Source organism: Oncorhynchus kisutch, linkage group LG9 (assembly GCF_002021735.2).
Source record: "Oncorhynchus kisutch isolate 150728-3 linkage group LG9, Okis_V2, whole genome shotgun sequence".
Taxonomy (NCBI): Eukaryota; Metazoa; Chordata; class Actinopteri; order Salmoniformes; family Salmonidae; genus Oncorhynchus; species Oncorhynchus kisutch.
In genome coordinates, this window is record NC_034182.2 from 15,926,360 (window position 1) to 15,952,604 (window position 26,245).

The 26,245-nt window shown below is 42.6% G+C and overlaps 1 protein-coding gene across 1 annotated transcript in view; it reads left to right on the top strand.

Moving 5' to 3' along the window:
* The window catches only part of tbc1d22a (TBC1 domain family, member 22a), a 185,243-nt gene that overhangs the window by 31,776 nt on the left and 127,222 nt on the right, over positions 1–26,245 (top strand). Inside the window, exons 6-9 of the mRNA XM_031832031.1 lie at positions 640–710; positions 14,227–14,355; positions 16,520–16,585; positions 23,642–23,756. Of these exons, the coding sequence (XP_031687891.1) occupies positions 640–710; positions 14,227–14,355; positions 16,520–16,585; positions 23,642–23,756 (381 nt within the window). The remainder of the gene's footprint in view (positions 1–639; positions 711–14,226; positions 14,356–16,519; positions 16,586–23,641; positions 23,757–26,245) is intronic.

Consider the following 26,245-nt stretch of genomic DNA (forward strand, 5'->3'; position numbering starts at 1 on the left):
AGAGGGAGCTCATCTTTCCCAATTTAAAAGTCCAATTTGCACCTCTCTGTGAGATTTATTCACATTAACGCTCGTGGGCCCCAGACCCCGGCCTCCTGACAATGTGGTGGGAAACCTCTTTAAACCCATCAAATTCTAATGTTATGGAAGTCAGAGACAGTGAGGAGAAGCTTTGGGTTTGGAATTCATTTCCTGGCACCCCGATGCCTGTATGTGTTGGATATCAGGGAATGTTGGAAAAATATACAGCAATTCAGAAATCTGCATGCTGTTGTCTTTCAAGGAAATATGTTTTCCTCTAGATCGACCATATGTTTTGGGTTCATTTTCTGGCATCATGATCCCTGTAGGTGTTGGGAATTCTGAATATTTGGGGGAAATAGGCTGTACAGTAAATATGCATGTCGCTGTCTTTCCAGGAAATATGTTTCCCCCCGAAGCAAACATGATAAATGCATTAGGCTGATGCTGTAGGCTTATCTGTATCCTAAGGCTTAGTAGTGGAATATGGAATTGTTGACATTTTGTGTTTATTTAATTATTCTCTTTTCTTTTGCTTTCTTCAGGCAAAGAATTTCAGTGGTCTTGTATATTCTTTGAAAGTGTCATAATGTAATTCTCTGTCTGTTCCCCTTTCAGAGGAATTACGAAAGTTGAGCTGGTCTGGAATTCCTCGCCAGGTTCGTCCAATCACGTGGAAGCTCCTATCGGTAAGTAAGGGTGTTTTCACACACAGTCCTCTTTTAAAAGAATGTTCTCAGTCGTCTTTAAGGGTGTTTTCACCCTTGATCCCTTTCAGACAATTTTTGTGAACTCTGTCAATTTTCTGTGTGTAGTTTGAACACTCATAAAGAACTCAGACCCCTCAAAAGAGAAGAGCCCCCGATGCGAACCGAACTGAGACCATCTTGAGAGGGGGGCTTAGCCTACCTAGGGTGTCTAATCAAATGTCTAATCAAATGTACATGTTAATAGTATATTTAACTAAACGCAATCTATTAGCTTCCAAAATGTAAGTAGGTATATCTAGCTGCCCGATAGCACATTCTGATTAAATAGCTTGTTCAGCACTTTGTAAAAACCCAGAGTGCATTGAGTGAATGTTGGAAAATGATCTTGGTTCCTTAACATAACAATGTGAATGCAAAGAGGACTCTGTCCACAAAATAGGTGAAGTGAACTGGCAAAAGAGTTGAGTCCTCATTCAAAGTTTTTACCCCGGAGTTCACATTAAAGAGGACTATATGGGGGATAAAAAAAAAAAACGATCTCAGTCCAATTTAATGATCTTTCCCTTGTGGCTATGACCACATCACAGCCATGATACAATTGTCATAACACATGGCGTCTCATGTATTATTGCTTCGTTACTACAGATGGTTTGGAATTCCCATTGTTAGAGCCTATTCTGCCCATGATATACAAGGCAACATGCACATGGCCACATTCATAAAAAGTGCCATTGTTTACATTGTTACCTAGCAACGCACTACTACTTTTACAGATCCACTTTCTCATCTGCCTAGCCGTGCAACTTATAAACTTTATCTCCACTGTAAAAAGCATCTAGACATTTGCAACATTGAAATTCGATCTTCACTGTGCTATAATAATGAACCTGTTGGGAGTCTGGACGAGACAGACACCTTTTCTCAGCCAGTCGAAATCATGGAATCTGCATAGTTTTTATGGATATATACAAAGAAATGTCAATAAAAGAACTATTGAAATGAAATGCAGCTACTTTGCTATCTTTCCAGCTTCAGTCTAAAGTGATTGTGTTAGCTGTGTAGTTGGCCAGCTAGCAATGGGGGGGAGGAGCCTCCATATCAACCCTTTTTTTGCCATAGCAACCTGCAAAGTTCTGGAATGTCTACCAGCTCTCGGGTGACTTTGGTTTACATGGCAGTCAGTATGAATAGACCTAATGACCAGAGAATACTTAAAATCGCACTTGGACAACTAGCGTTAGTGAATATAGCATCACATTTTGTTGAACAATTTATGGTTTGGGAAAGAATCTTGCTTTTTAATGCGAGTAACCTGTTGTATAAAAGCAATTCTACACTCGAGTCCATGTGTTATGACATTTTTACCATGGCTCTGGTGGCTGTTGTGGCCTCGTATTATTGCTTAATTACATAATGCTGTAATTGAAAATGTAACACCCAATGTAGGCCACTGCCCCTTTAAGAGCCTGCATTGATTTTGTACCATATGTTGTGATTGTCACCAAATATGTTCTCTTCTCACACTATTCAAACCTCACAATCAAATAAACAGCTTATGAAGCTCTATAGATCACATATTGCAAAATAATTATCTGAACATTGTGTCAGTACAAAACTCTACACACATTTGGGAATTTCTGTGCATTCATGACAATCTCTAATCAATTTTCAAAAACGGCACACGTTTCTTCTGTGAACCTGTACATCATCGTCTCTCTTTTGTGGCACCAATGTGAGGGGTTATGGCAGGGGAAACGGTGTAGCCGAGTCGAGAATAATGACGAGAGAACGTGTGGAGCTTTGTGTTCACATTCAGAGGCTCTTTTGAGTTCCTTTGGAGTGTTCACAAATTGTCTGAAAGGGACCATGTGTGAAAACACCCTAAAACCATCTTGTCAGTTTTCTCCCAGGCGCTCTCTCTGGCCCTCGCTCTCTCTGGCCCTCGCTCACTCGCTCTCTCTGGCCCTCGCTCGCTCGCTCTCTCTGGCCCTCGCTCGCTCGTTCTCTCTGGCCCTCGCTCGCTCTCTCTGGCCCTCGCTCGCTCGCTCTCTCTGGCGCTCGCTCGCTCTCTCTGGCCCTCGCTCGCTCTCTCTGGCCCTCGCTCGCTCTCTCTGGCCCTCGCTCGCTCTCTCTGGCCCTCGCTCGCTCTCTCTGGCCCTCGCTCGCTCTCTCTGGCCCTCGCTCGCTCTCTCTGGCCCTCGCTCGCTCTCTCTGGCCATTGCTCGCTCTCTCTGGCGCTCGCTCTCTCGCTCTCTGGCGCTCGCTCTCACTCTCTCTGGCGCTCGCTCTCACTCTCTCTGGCGCTCTCACTCTCTCCGGCGCTCTCACTCTCTCCGGCGCTCTCACTCTCTCTGGCGCTCTCACTCTCTCTGGCGCTCGCTCTCACTCTCTCTGGCGCTCGCTCTCACTCTCTCTGGCGCTCGCTCTCACTCTCTCTGGCGCTCTCACTCTCTCTGGCGCTCGCTCTCACTCTCTCTGGCGCTCGCTCTCACTCTCTCTGGCGCACGCTCTCACTCTCTCTGGCGCACGCTCTCTGTCTCGCTCCGTCTTGCTCACTCACGCGCTGTCTCCTCTCTCTTGCTCCCCCCGCGCTGTCTCCTCTCTCTTGCTCTCTCACAGGCTGTCTCCTCTCTCTTGCTCTCTCACAGGCTGTCTCCTCTCTCTTGCTCTCTCATGCGCTGTCTCGCTCTCTCTTGCTCTCTCACGCGCTGTCTCGCTCTCTCTTTCTGTCTCGCGTGCTCTCTTCTCTGTCTCTCTTCTATGTCTCTCTTCTGTCTCTCGCGTGCTCTCTTCTGTCTCTCGCGTGCTCTCTACTCTCTCGTGTGCGCTCTCTCTTTCTCTCTCTCTGTGATTCATGGAGATTAATAACGCTCTTTACCTCCATTTAGAAATTAATTGCCAGGCACAAATAATGTATTCACGATACAGAATGTTTACTCATTAAGCTATTGTTGCAGTTTACAGTGACCCAACTAGTGAGTGACTTCAGTCTGGTGATCACTTCAGTGTGTGGAGCATTACTTTGAGTGGTGTGACTTTCACATTAATTGCTGTGTGTAGTTAATGTCCCACAGACAATAGCTCATTAAATTGCCTAGGGGTACGGCAAAGATGTTTGTTGTCAACACAAATTAGTGTCAGAGGTCCCCAGTTCGGTCTGAGGGGCTGAGATGCAGTGGTGTAAAGTACTTTAGTAAAAATACTTTAAAGTACTACATAAGTTGTTTTTTTGGGTGTCTGTACTTTACTATTTTTCACAAATTTTTATTTTACTTCAACACATTCTTACAGAAAATAATGTACTTTTTACTCCATACATTTTCCCTGATACCCAAAAGTACATTTCGAATGCTTAGCAGGATAGGACACGTTGTGTATTGGAAACTTTAGGGAAGTAATGGGTTACAGTACATTGCACTCTATCTGTGCTTTGCCTCTAAATGGAATCACCTATTATTTTGCTGGTGATGGTATCACATCGATACAATATGGCTATCAGTTTCAGATTAGTCATCAATAACCCAATCCAATATCAGGTTGTGCTGTTGGCTCTCAACGGCTTGGTTTTCTGGGATTGTCCCAGCCTTGTCCCACAATTTTTAATATAGGCCTATACTGCACAACAGACACACGAGACATGCAAGTGTTTGTGGTTTGAAAAAACATGGAAAGGGAGGAGACAGAAAGATGTCTAATCCCTGCAACATGCCATCCCTATCCTCCCCTGAAGGATCCTGGAATATCTGAACACTCCCCTGACCTTTAAATCCTCTCTGTCAAGATGCGGTCTGCGATAGACAGGAGAGGCTCTGAGAATCTATTCTCCACCCTCTACCGCTATTCCATAAACTTGGAGCCACATAATAAAACTTCACTCTCGGCGCGTCCCCTGTGACCTTCTCTGCTCCCGACCGTGCCGTGGATATTCAATTTATTCCTTTCCAGAGGCTGGTTAGTGCTAGCTGTATTACCTCCTCTGAAAGAGACAATCAGGCATTCTAGGTTGTTAATACATTTTAATGCTGCATCACCACCCATACTATTCCCCCCCCCCCAGTTGCATTTTATCACCTGACTGCACAAATTATACATAACTGTCTCAATCATTATTAGGAAACGGAGGTAATTATAAGGTAAGAAAACATTGAATGAGCCCTTTTTATATTCTCGTCATTCTACCTCTCCCTGGGTGATATCTCTATGCGCTACAGTTATGTTTAGACTCTTCTCTGTCTGTCTGTACCATAAGACACAGAGAGAACTTCAGCTTCCGGCTCTGTGAAAAATAATAATTGTTTCTGGAATAATGAATAAGAAGCTTTTTAAAGAAGAATCGTCCACTTGCGTTCCAGTGCCTGGAGGGAGTCAATTAAGTGGATTTTCGGTGATAAGAATGGCTAAGCCGCCCGTGGCAATGTGTACACTTTCCTAATGGAGCGGAATTGTTAAATGTTAAGTGCTGGTAAAGTAGCAGCTAACTGGCTTTGTGGTATTGATGTGGCTGCAAGGCCAGATGTGATATATAGCCTAGTGTAGGCCCCATAGTCAGCACAGCATGTTAGCTGTAGCATATAGGCCTATGGATCATTCTATATCAAATTGAGGGCCTTTTTCCAAAGCCATTTTTTTATTAGTTGATTTTCATATGCAATGACCCATGTAGAAACTGTATATAGAAAATCATATCTCTGCACCCAAAATAACTCAGTGCCACTAAACCAGAAAAGTAGCAGATATAACCAGCTTAACTCTAGTACAAACATAACTTTATGACCATTGAGATGCATGCCATTTTTGAGTCATTTAGTGTCTTGCTTGGGTGGGTGAGAGGCACCGTGCTATTGAGTACTTCTCCCCTCAGGCCAGGACTATGTCCCATTTCAGGCTACAGGAAGCCCTGGTGCCTCAGTGTTTGCCATGTTAAGACTGGCACACTGATGCTGGAGGTGCCAATGAAGGACAGGGTAGACAGCAGGTGATAGAAAGGTGCTATCACGGCCCGTGTCTCTGAACAGTCTCTGGTGAGGGACAAACAGCTCTGATTTTTATGTAGAAAGACTGAGAAGCTCAGTTCAGGTGGCTTTTTAAAAAGGACTACTCCAAACCGAATGAAAATAAAATTGTACTGGCACCATCTGAAATATAATTTCCACCTCCAAAAATGAGCCTAACATATTGAGGAAATGATTTGGTACAACATGGTCCATATTATCAGGTATGCTATTAGCAATAAGCATTATCATCTGTAGCCTAACTGATGCAGCATAGTGGCTATAAATAAATAAGCTGAAGCATGGGGTTGCCTATTTGCATTTACCCTATTGGGCTAATCATTAGCTAGATCCGAAATTTAATCTTTTTACTAGTTAAAATTCATAAATAGGATGCTATGTCCCAAAAAAGCTATGTCCCAAAAAAACGCAGTGAATTTAACCTAACAGGTAGGCCTACATTAACTTGGTAACCTGCCACCTGGGCTAACATGCCCCCTGCCTGTACTTTTCACAGAAACCATCACCATTTTATCCCCCAACACTTTCCCTGGTTGACACTCAACTAAACATTTAAAGAAAATAAATAAAATCACTCCAAATAAACTGATTTTGAGGTAGGGTGGTGTTCCACGCGCTGTGCCACAATTAAATGACTGCACAGAAAATACTGACACACACACACAAACAGCCATATCTAGTTCACCTGTCTCACCTTCATCTGCCTATGGCTCGCTCATCTGTCATCCTGACTCAGACCCAGAGCTCGAGCTCCACTCAATCACTCCACATCGATGCACGCTATTGAACCCCCTGTGTGGTGAGGGTTGGTATGTGCGTTTCTGTCTGTGTTCTTGGTATCCTTCTTCTGTGTCTTTCTGCATCTAGTCCTGTGTTTGTGTATCTGTGATTTTGACATAAGAATTAAAACGGCAGGGAATCATCTTTAAACTAGAGCGATGACTCGTCAGGCCTCTGTGGGAGCAGAGGGGGCTGCCGTCACCTCTTGAGGCGCTGTTGTTTTCCTGCAAAATCAATTCTCTTCATCTTGCTGACTTCTCACAACCTACTGCGCACACACACGTACTGTTCAGACTTGAGCAACCCTCCCCAGCACTCTACTAAGTAGACATTTTTTTTGTTTGTCAGTTCCTCGCTAGAAAATAAAGATTTAATTTAATCCCTAAATTGATTCCATAGGCTTCTTTTTTTCTGAGGGAGAGCGGTGGGAGAACAGGTTGTTTGTGTCAGGTGCCAGCCCATGGATTCACAGAGCGATTAGTGGTGAAAGGAATCACCAGCAAGTTAAAGGGATCTTTCGATGTTTCTTGGCTGGCCAGCTCTAAAACAGTAGCCTACCGACTGTCAGCACCTCATAGTTTTACTCTCTCCTCTTCCAAAACTTTCACAAGGGCCCGGCTATTGATTCTTCTCATTTTCACAAGAACAGATGTAAGTCAAATATATTGGCACCCTTGAATTATTCGGTTCTGTTCTCGAAACCGGTTCCAACCCTTGGCACAGATACCTCCGAACACAACCATAAACCCCCACCCCCCCCCAAGCAGCTCCCCCTGCCTGTGTTTCTCACTGTGTAGTTTTAAATACTGCGGCATGCTGTAGGAGACATTTACAGGCCTATAAAAACCTTGATAAAGTGCAGTGCCTCCCTCGGCTGTGTGTGTGTGTGTGTTCTCCCTTGTTGACCCTCAGTTCACCCTCCATTAACCTTGGTGGAGGAAACTTTCTCTTCCCCTTTATTATGTAAAGTCTGGCAGCAGCTGGGGAGACAGCAAGGTGCTCTAGCTCATCTCACAGCCTTATCTATTATTCTCACAACATCCTCTCCAAAAATAACACCTACAAGGCTATGTACAAACACTCCCAAAATAAAATAAAAAAGAGCACAAATTCACACTTTATAGTTCAAAAAGTACGTTTGATGAAGATTTGCTCTCCCATCTTCACTAATGAGGTTACACGGTAGGATTAGGGGTCGATTTTTAATTGGACAGGAGGACACCTCATTTTAGGAATGACACTTTCATTTACCTAACTGTGGTTTGTGTGCCTGCCTGGCTGTAGAGAACATCTGCTCACAACTATGACAGTCCTGACTCCAAAGGAAGAGTCAATCCTCCTGAACCTGCTTGGAACTGACAGCTCGCACTGATCAACATTTTATTACTGTTGACATATATTTTTGTAGGTGAAGAGGAGAAAATTCTAATATTTGATGTGCTCTCTACTGTATCCAGCAAACATACTGCCAGCCCACCTCCAAATTACTATAACCCGTGTGTGACTCACTCAAACTGTATGACGGAGGGGTTTCAAAATTTCGAAGGACTCCTATTCATGTTCTGACTTAACCACTGCTGGAAAGTCCAACATGTTCCATCAATAAAGTAACCCATTTCTCCTCTCTCGATTCACGAATTAAACTTCCACTCGCATCCTGATTTAATGGAGTTTTCAAAGGGATTTGACCCCCACCAAACGTAGTTATGCACTGCATATCTCACAGCAGTAGCACTCGGATAATACTTCCGAGTCTCTTCAAATACTTGACCTTCCACTGTCACCAACAATAGAATACCAACCCTCACCTCCTCCCTTTACAGCACATTATAAAGTCAGTGTGATTACATGGATATATGGTAATAGCCCTTACAGCCAGTGCTCAGGGGGCTGCCTGGCACACATACGTCTTGTTAGAGCCATTTTGTTGGGCCGTGGGAGTGAAGAATGGGCACAAGCCTCAACTGCTCCAGAGATTAATGGTTTTCTGCGGTTGTAGATTTCTAGGCAATCAATTACTGAATCACTATAGGCCTAGTCTACACCACCAGGACTTTTCTGTCCCAGACATATGGTGTATACTGTAGCTAGATACATTCTCACTGGAGGAGAGGGAGAGGTGTGTGTTCAATGTTATGCCACTGTTAGGACATTAACCCTCTCTGCATTAATCTCTGCCTATCTGTTATTGAATGTGGGTTGATATTATTCTCTTCATATGGCCAACAACCTGAACAGTTCCCTTTTCAAGTTCTCCTGGCGTACTGAAACATTTTCTCATGTAGTGGAAGTGTGTCAGTAGTACAGTGCGCTAACAGGCTGTGTTCCAAATGGCACCCTCATCCCTACATAGAGTAGTGCACTACATTTGCCCAGCGTGAGGCCCACTGGAGCGCAGTCCATTTAGCAGATTTAAAGTGATTGGAAGTTACTGTATCCCTAACGTAGTTCTCACTATGTGTGTGGGTGCATGGGTGTGTGTGCGTCTAGCCTAGACTAGTGTGTAAGCTGGGCTTGTGAGAAGTCATTCTCAACTACACACAAGGCTAGCATGACTAGCGTGGGCTGGGGTTTTTTCCCCAGTGAATTGATTCAAAGCTGTATGTTTTGATTCAGTCTAGTTATTAGGCTTGGGTGGTATCCAGATTGTCATATCTTCACACAGACCTTGTGCCATACTGAGATATCGGGTAATACTGGCACTGGACACAAAGGGCACTGTTTTTAAACCTCACTGAGGCTCTGTAATCCAAAGGTGAGCAGTTAGAGGTACATTTAAAAATCCATAGAGAATGACAACTAAATGCTAACGAGTGCATTGCAAACATTTTTTACAGTCTCTGAACTTAACCATACAAGTAAACAAGCAACTAAAAAAAGTTACTCACAGTTTTCGCCATGCACAAAACAAATCTAAGACAGCAAGGCTCGAGCAGGGGTTTCTCTGCTGTTACCAAGTGAAGCTTGATTTTGGAAGAATCTAACCATTTAGCTAGATAGATAGCTAACTAGCTAGTACATTGTCAAATCAAATGCACAACTGCAGAGCTTTTAGCACATTTTAGTGCAAACTTGAAAGTTGTGAAAATTCTGTGCGACTTCTGGCACACCTTTACGTTGAACACTGACACTGTACCCGCTTTAAGTTACAGGTATAACAGTGGCCAAGTAGGCTACTGTGGCTATTTGATCATAATATGGGCCTATCAGAGTGGCCTAGCATAAAAAGCAATGGAGAAAATGCATCACATGACATTTTAACATGGAAATAGCTGTCCTGTATTTCATCCTACAGTAGCAGCCAATGTGTGGTGTTCAATGTAGGCCTACTTTCATTCAGACTTTTGTAGGGATTGATATTAACCTGTTTATCCACTTGTCTTTCAGACAAGGAGGTGACTGAACATGTTGTGTTTGATTCAAGAAACCACTTTACAACATAAAATGCAATGTTTTTCTCATACCATTATTACAGAGATTCAGGCAAATTATGCTCCCTATTGGCTATATTCAAGCCTGTCTCAAAATACAACACTGCCCCTTGCAGAACAAAAGCTCTTTACCTGACTTGCTTTTCAAAGATGGCAAAAAATACACTTGTTGTGCTCTTGTTGTGCTCTGACTAGCAATGAGCTATAACTGGGCTAATAACTCACTTACTAGCAAAGAATATGAACAAATGCACACACCTGGCTACATGCAGCTGTTGGTTTGATCGCAAAACAAACGCATCTACTCACAACCACTCATGCTGTAAACACAGTCCAGTGCAAAGTGAATGGCACAGATCCATATATGTCAATGGTCTATTTGCATATAGGGATACTGCAGCTCTGATTGGTTATGGTGCACCGGTCTGTGTAGAGTATGGGCCTGTTACAGAGGAGGAACTTCCTGATGTAATTAAGGCCTTGAAGTCCGGGAAAACTCCAGGGCTAGATTGCATACCGGTTAAGGCAAGCTAAGGTATCAAACATTTTTTGATGTGCTCAGAGGACCGTTATTAGCATGTTTTAACCACTCCTATAAAAATGGTAGATAATCAGATACTGAACAAGGTCTGATTTCACTAGTACTGTAACAGGACCCATGTGGTAAATACAGTGCATTTGGAAAGTATTCAGACCCCCTGAATTTTTCCACATTTTGTTACCTTACAGCCTTATTCTAAAATTGGTTTCCCCCCCCCCCCCCATCAATCTAGAAATAATACCCCATAATGACAAAGCGAAAACAGCTTTTTAGAAATGTATTAAACATAAAACACTGAAATATTGCATTTACACACTGTAAGTAATTCAGACCCTTTACTCAGTACTTTGTAGAAGCACTTTTGGCAGCGATTACAGCCACGGGTCTTGTTAGGTATGACGCTACAAGCTTGGCACACCTGTAATTGGGGAGTTTCTTCCATTCTTCTCTGCAGATCCTCTCAAGCTCTGTCAGATTGAATGGGGAGCGTCACTGCACAGCTATTTTCAGATCTCTCCAGATATGTTCGATCTGGTTCAAGTCCGGGCTCTGGCTGGGCCACTCAAGGACATTCAGAGACTTGTCCCGAAGCCACTCCTGCATTGTCTTGGCTGTGTGCTTAGGGTCATTGTCCTGTTGGAAGGTGAATCTTCACCCCAGTCTGAGGCCCTGAGCGCTCTGGAGCAGGTTTTCATCAAGGATCTCTCTGTAGGTAACCTAGCTTATAGGAATGTTGGGGCAGTAACCGAAAGGTTGCTGGATCAAATCACCGAACTGACAAGCTAAACATCTGTCATTCTGCAAGGCAGTTAACCCACTGTTCCCCAGGAGCCGATGACGTGGATGTCGATTAAGTCAGTCCCCCCACCTCTCTGATTCAGAGGGGTTGGGTTAAATGCGGAAGATACATTTCAGTTGAATGCATTCAGTTGAGCAACTGACTAGGTATCCTCCTTTCCAATCAAGTTGTAGAAACATCTCAAGGATGATCAATGGAAACAGGAGGCACCTGAGCTCAATTTAGTCTCATAGCAAAGGGTCTGAATACTTATGTAAAATAAAGTATTTTGGTTTTTCATTTTTAATACATTTGCAAAAATGTCGAATCCTGTGTGATGAGGAACAAAATGTGTTTAATCCATTTTAGAATAAGGCTTTAACAGAATGTGTAAAAAGTCCAGGGGTCTGAATACTTTTGAATGCACTGTATAAAGATCCAAACCATAAAACCAACAAATTTTTTTTTTACATGGACAATCGATTTGAGATAATATAAGACAAGTACTGGAACAATTGAACACAATGAAAAATCACGACTGGAATTTATATATAAATGCCTGGAATTTTTCCATTTTGGAGAATCTCTTTATACAACAGGTTAAAGTTATGTAAAATAGTAAATATTGTCTACTTCTCAGAAAGTATTAAACTAACTAGAAATATACGAAGGTTGTCCACTATCGGCATATTTATAATTTTTTTCCCATTGAAGTATTAGCTATTTAAAACAATAATATCAAGGTGCTAGAAATCCAGGGCTTAAATACAAAGGTGTCATTGTACGCTGATGATTGTTTTCTGACTGTGTACCGGTACCCCCTGTATATAGCCTCGCTACTGTTATTTTATTGTTGCGAGGCTATATTCCTATTATTGTTATTTTTTTATTTGATTTCTTTTAGATTTCTTTTATTTTTAGTAAATACTTTCTTAAGAAAACTAGTGTTAACTGCATTGTTGGTTAAGGGCTTGCATTTCACTGTAAGGTTGTACTCGGCGCATGTGACAAATAAAATTAGATTTTCATTGAAATCCACAATATGGATCCCTCCATGCCTCATAGTGGATCTAGATATTTTTTCTAACCTCTGGCGAAGGCCTTGAGGCCGATATGTCCGATATGTAAAGCTTAATAAAAGGCAGTGATACTAGCAAGAGCAGTGTGCATGTTTCTTATTTTTTTCCTCATGTTATTCAATTGTTACCATGCACCTGCAACAAAGATAGCGCAGATGTGCGAGTGCCTTTTGAATAGAAAGTTAGCAAAAATAGATAAGATATTGCTACCATGGAACGGAAATACCTGTCTCTTTGTGGTAAAATCACCCTGATTTAACTCTTTAGTCATATCCCAGTTTACCGATTTAGCTTATGGCCCTGCCTATACCTAACAACTTGTTTTTTAAATTATATGAGCAAAAAATGTAATTTTATTTGGAATTGCAAGCCAGACCAAATTAAACCGGCGTGTTTATATAATGAATATGAATTCGGAGGGCAGACATGGTTAAATATTAAACCATTAGAGGCTTCAGTCATCCAAAGTTATACTTACATCCAAACTGGATCCCTGGCAGACTAGTAAGAATGGCTCACCCCGTGTGGCCTTTTTCCCTTTATTCATATTACAACCTCTCACTTTCGGTTATTTGAAAATGAAATCCTCTCCAAAATATCTGTATTTTTAAACCAGCCATAGAACGTTGCAATTTCAGTTTAATACACCAGAAAAGACAGAACAATTATTTCAACAAATATTATTGTTAAACTCAAATATGCTAACTGATTAAAAAGAATCCATCAAAACAGTATAATTTTTTGTAAATGATGTCACACATGCAGCTAACAAGAATATATGGAAATGTCTGCTCTATCAACAAATTGCGTCCAACTAATTGCAGCATTACTTCAAAAATGGAAGAGGGAAGATGGTAAGGAACCTGTCTGTTGGCCCTGCATTAAAGACCAAAATTGGTTAAAGAAAACTGAGATAAATAAAAAGTATACCAGCTTCATTTAAGGACCAAAAAATTGGCAGCTGTGCCATATAGATTTTTGATGGACTGGTTCCATGGTACATGGTTCATAAGCGTATTATTTAAATTTTTTATTTAACCTTTATTTAACTAGGCATGTCGGTTAAGAACAAATTCTTATTTACAATGTCGGCCTACCAAAAGGCAAAAGGCCTCCTGCGGGGACGGGGGCTGGGATTAAAAATAAAATCAAAATATAGGACAAAACACACACCATGATCAGTAGGACACTACATAAAGAGAAACACAAAACCAGATTGAAAACTTAGTTTTTCAATTTAAATTATTATACAAAATTCTTGCAACCAATAGAATGTTATATATGTGGGGAGATACAGCCATCCCAGCTCTACAGAATCAGAGTAGAGACAGAATCATTAGATCATTTGTTTTAGTACTATCCATATGTAGCTTGTTTTTGGTCGCAGGTCCAGGAATGGCTGAAGAATTTAATTTACCTGGAGTTAACTCTGCAAATAGCACTGCTGGGTGATCTGAAAAGTCATTCAATCGATCAATAATATAATACTACTCTTACCAAAAATATTTATCTTTAATTTACAATCTGTAAAAACTATGAGAATAGAAAGGTTCAGAACTTTTGTTGAACATAACATCACAGTATATGGCAAATCGAAATCAAACTGGATGGTTTTCAGAGATAGATGGGAGGGGTTGAGAGTAGCTGGAGGATGGGACTAAAAACAAACAAAAGATAAGTAATGTAAGATATACTGTGTCTGTAAAATATTTATGGTATATTTAATCTGGAAATAGAATCCTAAGTGTTGTTGTCCATTTAGTTTACTCCAATTAGGGGAGGGGCTCGGGAAACAATATTTTAAAAAGGAGTGCAACTGGCTTCGCGGTAACGGACCCTATGCTATTCTAACAGTTCTGGTGTATTCTTCCCAGGGGTACCTTCCTGCCAACACAGAGAGGAGAGAGAGCACGCTACAGAGGAAGAGACAGGAATACTTTGGCTTCATAGAACAGTACTACGACTCGCGCAATGACGAGCACCACCAAGACACATACAGACAGGTAAGCATGCTATCTATGACCACACACACACACACAGTCACATTCTCTCTCTCTTTCTCAGTCACTCTTTCTCCACAGGCTGTCCTGTGGGTGTCAATCCCCAAGCCCTCTTACCAGGCCCTTCCCTTTGTCCCTGATGTGTTCGTTCCCCCGCAGCCCAGACTAGCCAAGCCACTGCCTGTCGGCGGCCACGAGTCTGCTTTATAGATCCAGTTATACGGTGATAAGTGGTTTTCCATGCTGCTCTCTTCTCACACATAGCAGGTGCCACTATGGAGGCTAGACAAGAATGACCCTCTCTCTCTCTCTCAAAATTCTCTCTCTTCCCCCCCCTCCCACCTTTGGTGTCAGTCTCTTTCTCTCCCTCACTCTGTTTATCAGGGAAATCACTTCTGCTGACCCCCACACACGCGTGTTTTACTACCTTAAAAACAAGATCTATTCAAAGTACAATTTTCCCTAACCCTAATTGTATAACACTAAACCTAACCCCTAATCTAAAAAATTACCTTTTTCCCTAAGAAGGGAGAATTGTCCTTGTTTTAATATCCTTTTGGAGATTTCCGGTACCCACGAGGATAGTAATACACACCGCATGCACGCATGATATTTACTATGCAGTGTATTGTCGATATTTACTTTGGTGCGTCAATATTTGCTATGTTGAGATATACACCCGTTTCCCGCTAGAGTAAGATGAAGAGAGAAAAGTCCTCTCTTTGCCTTTAAGAAAATGACTGATATTTACTTTAAAATGAGAGTTTTAGGCTTCCAGCAAACCGAGTAGAAATGTAGTCTCAGCAGGGAGTCTTGAGAGAGTCCTTCTCTCCACTGATCTCAGTTCTGTGCTCAGTGGCAGAGGATGTTTTCTGGCTGATCACAGGCTCCCTGCTGTTCCCGAGTCAGCGCTCAACTTCCTGACATTGGCATTGCAAGACCTCTGTCTGTCTGTCTGCCTGACCTGACGGTCAGCCTCCTGTGACTGTCTGTTCCCCAGTCGCTCTCTTCTGTAACTCCTCTCATCTCCCTACAGTAGTCTGTCTGTCTCTCTGTTTTTGTACATGAATCTCTCTCCTTGTCTCTCCCTCTCTCACTCAAGCTCTCCCTCTTGCTCTAACGTTCTCTTTCAATCAATCAATCAATGAAATGTATTTATAAAGCCCTTTTTACATCAGCGGATGTCACAAAGTGCTTATATAGAAACCCAGCCCCAAAGAGGAAGCAATGCAGATGTAGAAGCACGGTGGCTAGGAAAAACTTTCTAGAAAGGCACTCCCCGCCCACACTCTCAGGAGGGTACTGTCAGGCACTCTCTCATACATCTACAGTAGTTTTTAGAGTTGACATGTTCGAATCTGTCAGAGTTTTCATATTTTCATTTTCAGTCACACTTCTGTACTGTTTCCTGTTGAATTGTCTCATGTTGTTGTGCGTTTAGCGGTATGTACTGTTTGTGGAAAAACAGCAGTTTTTTCCCCCTCATCTAGGGCTGGGGAAAAACTCCACTGGATATCTGATCAATTGAGTGTGTTGACTTATTTCCTTAGTGTGGGTGTGTTGTGCACGGTCCGTGTGTGTATGCGTGAAGACTGAGTATGCGTGTGGGTGTCATGTGTTTTGTGTTAACTGTTTTCTCCACGCCACCAGATTCGTATAGACATCTCCCGGATGAGTCCGGAGTGTCTATTGCTGCAGCCTATGGTGACAGAAGTAAGACTGGTTAAAGGGGCTGCCGACCAACCCTCACTCGCCAGAATGACACCGGTCCGGTTCCCGTCTGGTCTGCCCTGTTTGTCCTTCTGTTTACAGGCTCCAAGTTCTGAATTGGTTGACGGTGGTTCTCTGGTTTGACGAAGCGCTCCTGCACACATAAGTGATGACATGGTGTATTTGCTTGTGCCCTGCACTGACCCACTGTGGTTCTGTAGAGATAACAGGGTTTGGTTTGGAGAGCTTGTGAGACACACTACCCCGCCACCCAGTTCAGAAATATAGCCTAGGAGCTCCAGTTCTCTTCAGTTCTCTGCCGACAATACACGCCCTGGACCATCGATCCAGTGAATCCACTAACCAGCTCTCTCTCTCTCCTCTCTTCCCTCTCTGTGACGGCGTATGATAACCTCTGCTGCTCTTCTGTTTTGTGTTTCCTCTCTCCTCTCTGCAGATTCACATTGACATCCCGAGAACCAATCCCCTTATTCCTCTCTTTCAACAAGCTTCTGTCCAAGAGGTGAGACCTTCTATACAGACTGCCCTGCCTCACCTAGACGTAGCTAGTGTATGACATCCTGTTCATCTTATTACACATACATACACACACTGCACCATGCATGCATGCACGTATACTCAAGCATCCTCTTGACTACTGAAGAGTGGAAACAATCTGGTGTAATCAAAGGTTCTCCCGTGTGGTTTTACTGTGTTTGCACTCTGGTATGAGTAGTTTTTGCACTCTGCAATGAGTATTTTAGAAAACAGATCGTTTTCGTCGTTGGCTATAATGGACCGTGTTTGCTTGTGTGTCCTGGATAAGTTTGTTCAGTATTTGCGAGTCACACCCCTCTTCCTCAATGTCCTCTATTGGTCTCTACCTCTGTTCCCTTCCCAGACCACACTCCTACCTCAGTGCTATGAGAGAATACTAATGAATGGGCCAACCGTCCTCACATACACCCACCCCAATATCTATTTTTCTTAATTTAAAGTGTCTCCCTCTTTCTTCGTATACCTCTCTTTCTCTCACTCACTCCTTTGCCTTTTTCTCTGTCCCTCACCTATTTCTCTCTCTAGCTGCCCCTTTCTCCCCCTCTTCCAACTCTCCTCTTTCCTTCTTCCTACTGTTTTATTTTTTAATTCCTCAGACACTCTCTCCCTATGCTGCTCTTTTTCCTCATCTCTCTCCCATTCCTTGCATGCTGGTGTATCTGGCCACAGGCCTGCGTTGAAATATTTAGAGAATTTAATTGGGGATCATTTTTTATTTCTGTCCCGAAATAACTTGTGGTGGTGATGCATGCGACCGCAGAGCTGTCTAAAAATCACACATTTCAGTCTCTCTTAGTCTGTGTACAATAGTGCCTATAGAACTCTACATCCCCTTTGCATTTCTTCACATTTTATTGTGTTATACAGTGCATTCGGAAAGTTTTCATACCCATTCCCTTTTTCCACGTTGTGTTACATTACAGCCTTATTCTAAAATGGATTAAATAAATACAAATCCTCGTCAATCTACACACAATTACCCCATAATGACAAAGTGAAAACAGGTTTTTAGACATTTTTGGAAATGTATCAAAAATAAAAAACAGATACCTTATTTACAAAAGCATTCAGACCCTTTGCTGTGAGACTCCAAATTGAGCTCAGGTGCATCCTGTTTCCATTGATCATACTTGAGATGTTTCTACAACTTGATTGGAGTCCACCTGTGGTAAATTAAATTAATTGGACATGATTTGGAAAGGCACACATCTGTCTATGTAAGGTTGCACAAGTGACAGTGCATGTCAGAGCAAAAACTCAGCCATGAGGTCGACGGAATTGTCATTAGAGCTCCGAGTCAGGATGATGTCGAGGCACAGATCTGGGGATGGGTACCAAAATGTTTCTGCAACATTGAAGGTCCCCAAGAACACAGTGGCCTCCATCATTCTTAAATGGAAGAAGTTTGGAACCACCAAGACTCTTCCTTGAGCTGGCCGCCCAGCCAAACTGAGCAATCGGGTAGAACGGCCTCGGTTAGGGAGGTGACCAATGTGGGGGTGGGAAAATGCTGGCTGAGGACAACCATCTCTGCAGCCACCACTAATCAGGCCTTTATGGTAGAGTGACCAGGCGGAAGCCACTCCTCAGTAAAAAGCACATGACAGCCCGTTTGGAGTTTGCCAAAAGGCGCCTAAAGGACTCTGAAGACCATGTGAAACAAGGTTCTCTGGTCTGATGAGACCAAGATTAAACACTTTGGTCTGAATGCCAAGCATCATGTCTGGAGGGAAACCTTGCAGCGTCATGCTGTGGGATGTTTTTCAACATCAGGAACTGGGAGACTAGTCAGGATCGAGGGAAACATGAATGGAGCGAAGTACAGAGAGATCGTTGATGAAAACCTGCTCCAGAGCGCTCAGGACTTGGGCGAAGGTTCACCTTTCAACAGGACATGATCCTAAGTACACAGCTACGACAACGCAGGAGTGGCTACAGGACAAGTCTCTGAATGTCCTTGAGTGGCTTAGCCAGAGCCGGACTTGGACTTGAACCCGATCGAACATCTCTGGAGAGACCTGAAAATAGCTGTGCAGCGATGCTCCCCATCCAACTTGACAGAGCTTGAGAGGATCTGCAGAGAAGAATGGGAGAAACTCCCCAAATACAGGTGTGCCAAGCTTGTAGTGTCATACCCAAGTAGACTCAAGGCTGTAATCGCTGACAAAGGTGCTTCTACAAAGTACTAAGTAAAGGTTCTGAATACTTAAGTAAATATTTCAGTTTTGTATTTATTATAAATTAGCAAAAACCTGTTTGTGCTTTGTCATTATGGGTTTTGTGTGTAGATTGATGAGGGCAAAAAAATATTGAATACATTTTAGAATAAGGCTGTAACGTAATAAAATGTGGAATAAGTCAAGGGGTCTGAATACTTTCCGAATGCACTGTAAGTGGGATTAAAACTAATTTGGGCACTCAACTCGCTTTCTTCTTGGTAAGCAACTCTAGATTTGGCTTTGTGTTGTAAGTTATTCTCCAGCTGAAAGGTGAATTCCTATATGTGTGTAGTGTAAAGCAGACTGAAGCAGATTTTGCCTGTGTTTGTCGTTGCCAGGCATACCCATACCATGACGTAGCCATCACCATGTTTGAAGATAATTCATTTTTTTATTTAACCTTTATTTAACTAGGCAAGTCAGTTAAGAACAAATTCTTAATTACAATGATGGCTTAACCCGGGCGACGCCCTATGGGACACCCAATCACGGGCGGATGTGATGCAACCTGGATTCACACCAGGATCTGCAGTGTCTTTAGACCACTGCGCCATTCCAGAGCCTATAAAGGCACCTAAAGGACTAAGGAGGCAGTTACTCAGTGATGTGGTGCTGGATTTGCCTCAAACATAAGGCTTTGCATTTAGGCTATGTGTTTTGCATACTGATGCATGTTTTGGAATATTCTTATTTTGTATATTTATATTATTCTTTGTGGAATAACTACAATGTTGTTGATCCATCTTCAGTTCTCTTTTCACAGCCATTTAACTGTAGCTATTTTTAAATCGTCAATGTCCTCATAAAGACATTCCTATGCAGTTTCCTATGTCTTGCAGCTCAGTTCAGAAGGACGACTGCATCTTTGATGTGTCTGGGTGGTTTAATACATCATCTACAACATAATCATTGACCATGCTTAAAGATACAGTACCCTTTGCCACGATGACAGCTTTGCACACTCTTGGCATTCTCTCAACCAGCTTCACCTGGAATTATTTTCCAATGGTTTTGAAGGAGTTCCCACAAATGCTGAGCACTTGTTGGCTGCTTTTCCTTTAGTCTGTGGTCTCAGTCATCCCAAACCATCTCAATTGGGTTGTGGTAGGGTGATGGTGGAGTCCAGGTCATCTGATGCAGCACTCCATCACTCTCTTTCTTGGTCAAATAGCCCTTACACAGCCTGGAGGTGTGTTGGGTCATTGTCCTGTTGAAAAACAAATGATGAGTCAAATGATAGTCCCACTAAGAGCAAACCAGATGGGATGGTGTATCGCTGCAGAAAGCTGTGATAGCCATGCTGGTTAAGTGTGGCTTGAATAAATCAGTCTCACAAAGACACGGCGGTTGGAACCAAAAATCTAAAATTTGGACTCATCAGACCAAAGGACAGATTTCCACCGGTCTAATGTCCATTGCTTGTGTTTCTTGGCCCAAGCAAGCTTCTTCTTCTTATTTGTGCCCTTTAGTAGTGGTTTCTTTGCAGCAATTCGACCATGAAGGCCTGATTCACGCAGTCTCCTCTGAACAGTTGATGTTGAGATGTGTCTGTTACTTGAACTCTGAGGCTCTAATGAACTTATCCTATGCAGCAGAGGTAACTCTGGGTCTTCCTTTCCTGTGACGGTCCTCATGAGAGCCACTTTCATCATAGCTCTTGATTGTGTAAGCGACTGCACTTGAAGAAACGTTCAAAGTTTTTGACATTTTCAGCATTGACTGACCTTAATGTCTTAAAGTAATGATGGACTGTCATTTCTCTGTGCTTATTTTAGCTGTTCTTGCCATAATATGGACTTGTAAAAATGTAAAAATAAAGAAAAACACTTGAATGAGTAGGTGTCCAAACTTTTGACTAGTACTGGATATTAAATATCTGATTTGTTATTGTTACCCACCTACCAATCACTTTTTTATGAAGCTTTTGAAAAACTCTCTGATCTTTGTTTGAATCTGTGCTTGAAATTCAATATTTGACTGAGGGAATTTACAGATGTATGTATTTGGGATAGAGGAAGGTGTATTCATTCAGAATCATGTCAACCTCTATTATTTCACACAGAGTGAGTCCATGTAACTTGTGATTTATTAAGCCAATTGTTACTCCTGAACTAATTTAGGATTGCCTTAACAAAGGGGGTGAATACTTATGCAATGACTATTTTAGTTATATAATTTTTGTGTTCATTTGGAGAGAGTCATTTTATTTTCACTTTCACATATTATGGAGTATTTTGTGGAGATCAATTACAAAACATTACAAATAAATACATTTCAATTCCACGTTGCAATGCAACAAAATGTGATTAAAGTTCAATGGGGTGTAGACTTTCTATAGGCACTCTATGACTCTCCTGAGACTGTACATTACTGAGTAATGCAACATTTAGTTTTTCACACCATGTGGGTCGAGGTCTCTTCATAAGGGACCTACAGCACTGGACATAAACTTGGCCTCGGTGCACCACTATGGCTGTAGACATGCTGTTCACACATTAGCAGTGATGCTAGCGCCAGAGAGAAGCGCACGTGTGTCCATACATACATTTCTGTCCTCATGATTTCCCTTGAGGAGGCAATGTAGCAGCGTGGGTGGAAAGAGGAGAAGGATGCGGAGGGTGACGGAGGGGTGAAAACCTAATGCTCATCCAAGCAAGTTGTGCTTTTATGCATGATCAAATTAAAATAATTCCGTGATGGTGCACTGAATTATGCACAAGCTATTGGATGAAAACATAACTCATCAGTCCTATGATTTTTAGTAGCCTTTTGTCCCTTTTTTAAAATGTTTTTTTCATCAGAGCTGTATTGTAAAGCTTGCCATGTCCCAGATCTGCAATAGCCAAGCCAACTCCCCGCTACTACATTTTTGGGCAAAATAACATGGAGACCTGGGACCAGGCTTACTGACCACTCACTGACCTTTATTCCCTGTGCTTGTGACTTGATGGGCAGCCTGTTCACTGCATAAACATAACACACTAATGTCTGGACCTAACCCTCACACACTGACACTGTTCAACACTGTCCTCTCCTGATCACACACGGACCACTATCTAATCAGTTACCACCATGAGGTCAACATACCTCATCTGTTACTCTGCTGCGTGTCATTTTTTATTGTTGTTGATCCATTTATTTTTAATTACAATATTTTATTATGTTGGCAGAGTCTTTCAGCCTCTTGAATCTGCTATTGGCCTCTCTCCCTAACTCTCTTACACTCACTCTCTCTGGCCATTGATTTCCTCCACCTGGTTTAGTGTCTATTTTCCACCCTCTGATGGGCTTCTGACGGACTGTGGGTGCTCTGGCCATGAATTCTAGCTGCAGGGAGATGATGGGTGAGAGAGAGATGAGGAGCAAGAACATGGGTTGTTTCAGGGAGTGAGAGGACAAAAAGAGAAGAGGGACGGTGGGTGACGAGAGAGGGTGAGGAGGGGAGAGCATTAGCGTGGGAAGGAAAGGGAGGCGAAGGGGAAGACATGGATGGGGAGGAGAGAAGGGAGGGTGGGCTGTTAAAGGGAGAAACTCACATTAGCACTCTGCCTTCACTCCCCCCCCCCCCCCTTCTCCTCCCCGCCCCGCTTTGATAGATGTGACTTTGATGATGAAAGCAGGGGGACAGCAGTAGGGAGATGTGAATCCCATACATGTCCATGTAACAGCGTTTTAAAGGGACACCGCCAAACCATACTAGCTAGCATAACGCGCCAGCATCCCAGGCAGCCAACCAACATGTTTTTGGAAGCCGGGGCGATCACAATTTTGAGAAATGTGTTTATTTAGAAAAATGACAGAAACATGGTGTCCGAGAAAGTGCTCTGCATGTGTAATGCATCGCCTGACATGTCAGAACTCCGGCACAGACATTCAGGGGCCAGACTAGAAGAGGGATGAGAAAGAGAATGGAAATCCAAGGGTGCGTCCAAAATGGCACCCTATTCCCTATATAGTGCACTACGTTTGACAGGAATGCTATGCGACCTGGTCAAAAGTAGTGCGCTATTTTTGAGGAGGAATAGTGTGCCATTTGGGACGCAGGGTGTTGTGTGGTTGATTTGTGCTGAACTTCAAGCCTCCTTTAATTCTTGGGGGATGACAGCAGCAAGGTGGAACATTAAAACCGAGGCTGTAACGAAGATGGAGGTGTTTGCCTTCCAGAAAAAGATTAGAGAAAGAAGAAAAGAAAGGAGAAAATTAAAAGGTTTGTGAGCGAGTTCAAAGTTCTCGATCCAGCAGTAGTAGAGAGACAGACGGGTCCAGCACGGCGATGAGACATTTACGTTGATGTTGTCGTGTGCACGCTTCAATTCCATGTCACTGCTCACCGCACATGCATGTCCTATGACTAATTTCCTCACTTCTCTAACACGATCAAACCTGTATGTCAATTTTTATAATTTAATCTGATATTGCTCTTTGATTGACTGGTGGGCATGGGATGGGGCTTTTCTCGGTTGGTTTGAAACCGTCATGTGACCTTGTTAAAGAAAGTCAAATATATAAAACATAGAAGTAAGTCTACATTATTCACTGTTTTACATGGATTTGTCATCTGTATTGTGTCTGTTCCTATTTCGGTACGTCTTAGATGGAGAGATGGCTAGATTGACTTTATCGTCCTTGAGAGGGACTTTGACTTTCACATTAAAACAAGCAAGCTTACTTATTCCTCTCAGTTTACAACTATTAACAAGATAGCTTGCGTATACTGATTCTAGAAGTAGCTTTTCTTCTATGTACTGTGCTCTATACATAGTGTGTGTGCTGACCTGTGTATTCCTCCATCTGTCCGTCAGATCTTTGAGCGTATCCTGTTCATCTGGGCGATCCGCCACCCGGCCAGCGGCTACGTGCAGGGCATCAACGACCTCGTCACGCCTTTCTTCGTCGTCTATGTCTTTGAGTACATCAGTGAGTCCCTCTTCCTCCGTCTTCGTCCTCGCTCTTTGTCCTCCCGTTTCTTCCTCTGTCCTCTTCCTCCCTATTCTTCCTCCCTCCTCTCTTTCCTTACTCAAGGGAGTTGCCAAAGCCAAAGACTAGATAGTATGCGTTTGTACTTTGGTGAGTCCCTCTCTTCTAGCCGCTTCTCTAATTTAAGGGAATTGTCCTCTTTTTTTTTGCTTCAATCACTGGAGTAGATAGCCAAATACTAGATAGTAGCGTCCACTTCCCCCACTCGAGAGAATACCAAGCCATGAAGAGATCCTAATTTAAATGTTTTAATAGGTTCTCCTCTCACAATAGAGCTTGCCTGGGTCCCTGCTGTATGAGTTTATGTGGTGTAAATTATTTGTGTTATGAATGTTTCATTAAATTGATGACTATGTTCTCTTGTGCTGTGCAGACTGAACTGAGCCGCAAACATTGATTTGCAGAGAGTAAAGCATCTCAAATGAAGTTTGTGTGTATGGGGGGGGGGGGGGGATTGTGTGTGTGTATGCACGTGCTTGCACTCTAGTGTGTTTGTGCTTGAATAAATGGCTCCTCTGCCACTCCAGGGGTTGCTCTAAAGGCATGGTGAGAAGTTGGGTTGTGAACCCGGGGGATTGCAGCTGTTTTGTATGCTGAAGCGTGAAACAGAAAATAGTTATTTCTGTTGCTTTTGACTCCCCTCTCTTTCCTTGTCTCTGACTCAGACCCTGTCTCTCTGTCGGTCTGTCAGATCCCCAAAGTCTCCTGGCCTGCTTCGCTTTGTTTATATGCATCTTCATGTGCTGCTACTGATGAGCCTTGAAAGCTTACAAAGCCAACAAACCTTCAAACGTGCTCCGCCTGACACGTAACACGATGGTTTGATGTGCTGTCTGTTGCTTTTCACTCGTGTTTTTTTGAGAGGTTAAGAGAAAGAGAGCGAGAGGGATAGAGCGATTTTTGGGCGTTCATGCCGGGGAATGAGCAGGCTAATTACCCTTCTGTCTGAGGCTTTCTCTCATGCGCCCGCTCGCTCACTCATTCAAACACACACTCTATCTTGTATACGCACACACAAACTCAGTTCAACTTTTGATGGTGCTGCGTCACAGCTAGCTGGCAGCCATTTGTTATTTCCCAGTATTCTACAGAGCCTAATGAGGGCTGACATTGGAGTGATTGAAAATGCACGTTAAATAAAGTTTGATTTTATCCCTTTCATTCATTTGTCAGACCGCGTGAACATCGCAGTCTGACTGAAATGAATGAAAGGGATCAAATCTCAACTTTATTTAACATGCTCCCTCTCTTTATCACTTTGGGAAGAAAAGAAAGAACTCTCCATCACTAGAGAGAGAAGAAAGAAGTCAGAGGGTTGGAGATTTCAGAGTAATTGAAAGCTGTTAGTGTAGGACATCTCTCTCTGAGTCAGATTCTCGCTGTCTGTGTGTGTTTGTGTGTTGTTGGACTTGGCTTTAGTCTCCTGATCTTGTCAGGAAGCTCCACTGACTAGCAGGCCCTGTCTCTCTTTAAAGGAAGTAGATGGGTTTGTACACTCCTAATCACTTTTTCTTCAGTAGCATTTTACAAGGTGTTAGTACAAACTCCTGGGGGACATTACTGTTGAAGGTAATGCTGCTTTCTGTTTTAGCTGATTCTCTCTGATTAAAGGAGGAGGGTGAAAGGAGGTGTGCTAGTGTGTGTTTGGATCTGTTTGTGTGTGTGTGTTGTTTTTCAGCAGAGTTTGCAGTAGTTGCAGCCATATCGTGATTCGTACTCACTGGATTGTGCTGGTTGAATGCCTGTGTGTTAAAGATGCATTTAAAAAAATATATATATATATATATTATTTTTTAAAAACTTTTTACATTTATTTAACTAGGCAAGTCAGTTAAGAACAAATTCTTATTTTCAATGTCGGCCTAGGAACAGTGGGTTAATTGCCTTTTTCAGAGGCAGAACAACAGATTTTTACCTTGTCAGCTCTGGGATTCAATCTTGCAACCTTTCGGTTACCAGTCCAACGCTCTAACCACTAGCCTACCTGCCGTCCCATCAAATCAAATCAAATTTATTTATATAGCCCTTCGTACATCAGCTGATATCTCAAAGTGCTGTACAGAAACCCAGCCTAAAACCCCAAACAGCAAGCAATGCAGGTGTAGAAGCACGGTGATGATGACCCATGATGACTGGGATGTAATAGAAAGGCCAGTAAGTCATGCTGTGTTGTGCCTGCTGCTGTCAGGTACCATGCATTATAGTGCTTGCCAGCTTGTAGTCCTAAAACCCGGAAATTAGTTACCTCATTCAGCTGCTCCTTCTGGGAAAATGTATGCGGAAAGATTCAGGTTTTTGGGGTGAATGCAGAACATAAGGGCTTTAGTTCACACAGGCTTAGGAGATCTACGTTTTGTTCTATGAGATATCAGTCAGTTAGCATGACCTTTATGAATTATGAAGCCTTAATGTGCTTTATGTACTTTTAA